Below are 6,368 nucleotides of genomic sequence, written 5' to 3' on the forward strand. Positions count from 1 at the left end.
GCAAATAAAAAGGATCCCAAGGCTTTGAGCATCAGTGGATAGGAGGGCCTAATGGAATAAAATCCTGGTCTAAGCGGCTAAACCAAGCTGTCCCTAACCATGTGCTTGTGGCGTGTAAGTGTCAAGTGAAAACTTGAGACTGAGCGGTTAAAGTCAAGGTCCAAAGCAAAAACAAAGAGTGTGCTTAAAAGGTTCACCCAATTATGTGTCTGTGGCATTTATGTATCCGGTGGTAATACTGGAAAACAAAGTTGATTTCAGGTATTTTCTGGCTGAAATTGAGGGACTTGAGCTGAAATCAGATTCAGAAGTTGAAGAAGGACTGCTGATGCTGTTGGATTCTGACCTCCCTGCACTCAAAGTAGATTTTCTGGAGTTACAGAACTCGAAATGGCGCGCTTCGAATTGCGTTGGAAAGTAGACATCCAGGGCTTTCCAGAAATGTATAATAGTCCATACTTTGGCCAAGAATACACGACGTAAACTGGCGTTCAACGCCAGCTCTCTGACCAAACTTGGCGTCCAGCGCCAGAAAAGGATCCAAAACCAGAGTTGAACGCCCAAACTGGCACAGAAACTGGCGTTCAACTCCACAAGTGGCCTCTACACGTGCAACACTCAGGCTCAGCCCAAACACACACCAAGTGGGCCCCGGAAGTGGATTTATGCATCAATTACTTACTCATGTAAACCCTAGTAGCTAGTTTATTATAAATAGGACCTCTTACTATTGTATTAGGCGTCTTTTAGACCATCCTGGATTGTATTTTGATCCTGTGATCACGTTTTAGGGGGCTGGCCATCTCGGCCATGCCTGGACCTTTCACTTATGTATTTTCAACGGTAGAGTTTCTACACTCCATAGATTAAGGTGTGGAGCTCTGCTGTTCCTCAAAGATTAATGCAAAGTACTACAATTTTCTATTCAATTCTTCTTATTTCTCTTCTATGATATCCATTCGCACCCAAGAACGTGATGAAGGTGATGATTATGTGTGACGCTCATCATCCTTCTCCCTTATGAACGCGTGCCTGACAAACACTTCTGTTCTACATGAATTAAGCTAGAATGAGTATCTCTTAGATCTCCTAACCAGAATCTTCGTGGCATAAGCTAGAATGATGGCGGCATTCAAGAGAATCCGGAAGGTCTAAATCTTGTCTGTGGTATTCCGAGTAGGATTCAAGGATTGAATGACTGTGACGAGCTCCTAACTCACGATTGCAGGGCGTTAGTGACAGACGCAAAAGGATAGTAAATCATATTCCAGCATGATCGAGAACTGACAGATGAATAGCCGTGCCGTGACAGGGTGCATGAGCATATTATTCACTTAGAGGATAAGATGAAGCCATTGGCAAGGGTGATGCCTCCAGACGATTAGCCGTGCCGTGACAGGGCATTGGATCATTTTCCTGTGAGATGACCGAAAGTAGCCGTTGACAGTGGTAATGTATCACATAAAGCCAGCCATGGAAAGGAGTAAGACTGACTGGGTGAAGATAGCAGGAAAGCAGAGGTTCAGAGGGACGAAAAGCATCTCCATTCGCTTATCTGAAATTCCTACCAATGATTTACATAAGTATCTCTATCCCTATTTTATTATATAATATTCGAAAACCCCATTATCACTTTATATCTGCCGGACTGAGATTTACAAGGTGACCATAGCTTGCTTCATACCAACAATCTCCGTGGGATTCGACCCTTACTCACGTAAGGTATTACTTGGACGACCCAGTGCACTTGCTGGTTAGTTGTATCGAAGTTGTGACAATTATGTATTGAGATCAGCGCACCAAGTTGCTCACGTTGCCAGGGATTGTTTGAGCCTGGACATCACAATTTTGTGCACCAGGTATATTGACTCTACTTAACTAATTTATTTGTGTAGGAATAAGGAATTTATTGATCTTAAAGCTACATCAAGTAAGAATTTGCTTAGACAATTCGAGGCTAAGAGACAAAGGATTGTAACTGAACGCAAGAAATATGAAATGGAAGCTGCAGCTGCTAATGACAAGGAGAAAGCTGAGCGAAGGGTGGATGAACCTAAAAGTCAATTGGAGATGCGTGCAACCAAAGGACAGAAGAAATCCACGTCAAAGAAGCTGGATTTTAGTCATCTACAAAGCACATTCGACTCTATTAGCAAAAGGACTAACTCCACGCCTACCACCTTGGAAGTACAGCCAAATATTCCACCACAACAGCCAGAAAATAAAAAGAGAAAGGAGCTATTGACCATGTTTACTGCTGAGAAAGTCAAGAATGGAGTGCAGGGTGGAAAATCAACACAAGGCTTGAAGAAGTCTAAGCCTACAAACATGGAGGCAGATGAACTTACAAGGAAGCTCGAAGCAATTAGTAAACTGAACAAGAACGTGTCAACAAGTCTAAGCCAAGAGCGGAGTTGTCCAAGTTCTACTCAACTCACAATCAATAAAGGGCAGCAGCAAAATATTCAACTCACAGATGAAGAGACTCAAACAGGGAAAGATGACACAACTTTTCCTTCTCCTGAAACTACCCCACACAATGAAAATGCAATGTTGGAGCAAGGAATATCAACAAAGGGTAAGAGGATGCCAGGAGTAAAGGCTACAACAATTGACGAATTCTTAAAGGAAAATGGAATAGATGTGGAAATTGAAGGACCAAGCACTGAACTAAGTGAGGACGGGGAAGAAAGCATGGCACTTGATAAAGACTATTATCAACATGTGATGGAGGACATTGATGATGAAGAAGGAACTGTTTTGCTCTGCTTCTACTGATGATAAATATTTTTTTTTTTAAATTGTTATAGAAAAACTGGACTGGTAGATCTAGTTGTTTGAAGCTGTGACTACATGCATTGTGTGAACACTTTATGATTGATCCCTACTACCATTAGTTTACTTAGATTCTGATATGACACGTTTGAAGCAAAAGGCACTTATCTTAATTACTTTTCAGGTGAATTATTATTATGTGGAATTTCTAAATCTGGAAGCTTTAATTACCAACATGAATATCTCTATCTGCCAATGCATGTGGAGTATGTAATTTCATAATTGGCCAGTGGCCACAATTCAGTGAAGTCCATGATGTGGAATGAACTTAAAAATTGTGTGCTTTGATCGATTTCTAGAATAGCTAAAACTTGTCCACTTCATGGTATCAACTACATATGTCAGATTTATAATTTTTATAATTTTTATATTTGTGTACTTGTTTGCTTTATATGCTTGTTGAGCTCGAGTTAATTAAGCATAATCTGATGTTGACCAATGAATGAAACTAGGAGAGCCAAAGAAGAAGAAAACCCGTGGAAAAACAACTTGCAAGGAGATTTATGCAAGGACTATGGAACAGCGGGAAGAAGTCACTTTTGATCTTGGACAGCCCATAGAACCAACCGACCAAAGTGTTTCTAATTTAACTAGTTTTGTTGGCACTATTGGTAGAAGTAAAAGATTCGTTAGTCTTTTGTACACTAGTTGGCATGCTGTTCCTCCTAAAGCTAAGAAGTTCATGTGGGACTATGTTAACGTAAGACACTTGGTAATTATTGATTTCAGTTTTTTTATTCAGCACAAGAGCATATAACAATTACCTATAATCATGCAGACCAAGTTTCTCCTCCCAGACAGTGGAGAAAAGTGGGTAATGCAAGCGATTCGAGATGCTTGGAAGCGGTTCAAAGGAAAGATTAAGCAAAAGCACTTCGTTCCCTATGATACTATTGAAGATATGGTGAAGAATCGACCCCCACAAGTACCAGAAAGTGGTTTCATAAAATTGATCTATTATTGGAGTCATCCTCTAATCCAGGTAAAAGACTATATATGTCGACTTTTCATGTGAAACTATTTGACTATTGAAAGAGCAATTTGGCAGATGAAGGATCTGAGTAGCTAGCTTTTTAGTTCTTACACATAATCTCTTATTGCAGAATACCTTTTCCCCTTGAATTTACTTTTGTAATTTTTCTGCATCTGATGCTTCTGATTTGGAAGTGGGGTTCTGTTCTGTTTCATACTTCATTTTTCAAGTTTGAGATTGATTTTTTTCCTCTTTCTTTCTTTCTTTCCCTTCCCACTGAAGTTATATATAAAATTTGTTCACTGTATTTATGAACATATATACTCTTGAGATTTGAGGTTCGTGTCAAACTCGAGAGTTCATCTAAATTCATGGAGCTTAGCTAAACTCGAATCGTCAAACTCAACCCTGATTCTTTAAGCCTTCAATCTGGAAACAGTTCTAAATTTGATACAGCTCTGCATAGGATGCAACTAATATAACACTAATTGTGGTGTGGACTACTTGGAACATTGAATTATCCATAGGTTTTGGTTTCTTCTGTAAATATTTGTGGTTGAAAACCTTTGTATAGTCATCTAACAAGTTCTATTTTTCAATGTGATATAACACTTTCTGCCAAGTTATTTTTTTTATTCAATTTGAGTAATAGATTTTCTCATGAAAACCACATCTGAATTTTGCTTTTACTGGATTGACTTATAGGTCACTGGAATTAATTGATTGAATGATGAGGGGTTTGGGTAAGCATATTTTACACGAGATGAGATGTCATTGCCTTTTACAATTGGAATACTAAAATGGAAGTATAAAGCTAAGAAGGAAGTGGAAATCATGAAAAATGTGAATGGATTTTTTCGGTTATAAAATTTACTTGATCATGTGAAGTGTGAATTTTTACAGTTGTGAAAAAACTGAACAGGTGTTCCAATGTATTATAAATAGATCTTTTATGCTTGCTTTTGGGTATTGTTCAGTGCTTTAGCTTAATAATGCAGCCTTGCTAGTCGATTTTCCTAACTCATTATGCTGCACGCTTTAGTAACTGTATGCTAACTTTTTATTCACTTCCAGTCAATAAGTCAAAGAAACAAGCAACACAAGGAAAATGTGAAGTTTCCACATCGCATGGGGCCTATCAATTTCGGAAGAGTACGAGTGGCTATGGTAAATAGTAGATTTATATTTATTAGAATTTATATTTGCATAAATTGAAGGAAGAAATCGAAGTATGATCTTGTTTTGCAGCAAGCAACAAAGGAAACAAAGGAGGAAACAAAAAGGTTTGAGATGTTCATTGCTACCCGAACAAGTCGGAAGAGGAAAGAAGTGGATGAGGAAACACAAACTGCTGTTGTAAGAGTTCATTAAATCATTCATAATTACATTTCAAATTTAGGATACGGTAACTAACTCAATTTTAAATGTTTCTTCTATGCAGGAAGACTTCCAACACCACCAAGCTACTGGTGAAACAGAAGAGAAAGCATTTGAGGCCTTATTCGGGAAAGAACAACCAGGTCGGGTAAGGTTGTATGGAAGATCTGTGACAAAAACTGATTTAAAAAACATGCTGAAATTAATGAAATCAAGAATTAGCACAAAGAGGAAGTGTCCAGTTTGAAGGATAAACTTGGACACATGGAGGCCCAACAGCAAAAACAAGAGGCCAAACAGCAAAAACAAGACGAAGAGATTCATGGGTTGCGAAATATGATCAAGTTATTACTGCAGCGATCGGAACCTGGAATGAGGCCAGAAGAACTAGAAGCTTTATTACAAGACGCCCAACAGTCTCCTATTGATGCGAATAGCGGCCATGGATCAACACATTATCCGAACTTAGATGTGGTATGTCCTTATCTATTCCTTGTTCCATAGCTTTTTACTTGCATTTACATTAATTGCTATGGCTAGAAATATTTGTTGGCTTTATTAACACTGAAATCAAGAATCAGCACAAAGAGGAAGTGTCCAGTCTGAAGGATAAACTTGGACACATGGAGGCCCAACAGCAAAAACAAGAGGCCAAACAGCAAAAACAAGACGAAGAGATTCATGGGTTGCGAAATATGATCAAGTTATTACTGCAGCAATCAGAACCTGGAATGAGGCCAGAAGAACTAGAAGCTTTATTACAAGACGCCCAACAGTCTCCTATTGATGCGAATAGCGGCCATGGATCAACACATTTTCCGAACTTAGATGTGGTATGTCCTTATCTATTCTTTGTTCCATAGTTTTTTACTTGCATTTACATTAATTGCTATGACTGAAAATGTTTGTTGGCTTTATTAACACTGAAGTTGTATTGCTATGGCTGAAATTTGTTTGTGTAATTCTGGTGGTTGTATTTTTGATTTTGTGCACTTGGTACATATAAATTTGTCCGTATATCTAATTTAAGTGTGAAAGTCTGGTTAATTAGTGCATGAAAAATGCTATAGGGACATATTAGGATTGTGTTAAAGGAAATGGAAGAAAGAAACACCAGTAGGTTTTCATGAAAAAAAGAGGGACCTAAGGCTACGCTTATAAAAAGTAGCTATGGTATACAATG

At 38.4% G+C, this 6,368-nt stretch overlaps 1 protein-coding gene across 1 annotated transcript in view; it reads left to right on the top strand.

Moving 5' to 3' along the window:
- Window positions 1-3,865, top strand: part of LOC110263770 — a 5,729-nt gene extending 1,864 nt beyond the window's left edge. The window contains exons 2-4 of the mRNA XM_021105547.1: window positions 1,896-2,752; window positions 3,288-3,547; window positions 3,614-3,865. Of these exons, the coding sequence (XP_020961206.1) occupies window positions 1,896-2,752; window positions 3,288-3,547; window positions 3,614-3,850 (1,354 nt within the window). The 3' untranslated portion in view covers window positions 3,851-3,865. The remainder of the gene's footprint in view (window positions 1-1,895; window positions 2,753-3,287; window positions 3,548-3,613) is intronic.

The sequence above is a fragment of the Arachis ipaensis genome, chromosome B06 (assembly GCF_000816755.2).
Source record: "Arachis ipaensis cultivar K30076 chromosome B06, Araip1.1, whole genome shotgun sequence".
Classification (NCBI taxonomy): domain Eukaryota; kingdom Viridiplantae; phylum Streptophyta; class Magnoliopsida; order Fabales; family Fabaceae; genus Arachis; species Arachis ipaensis.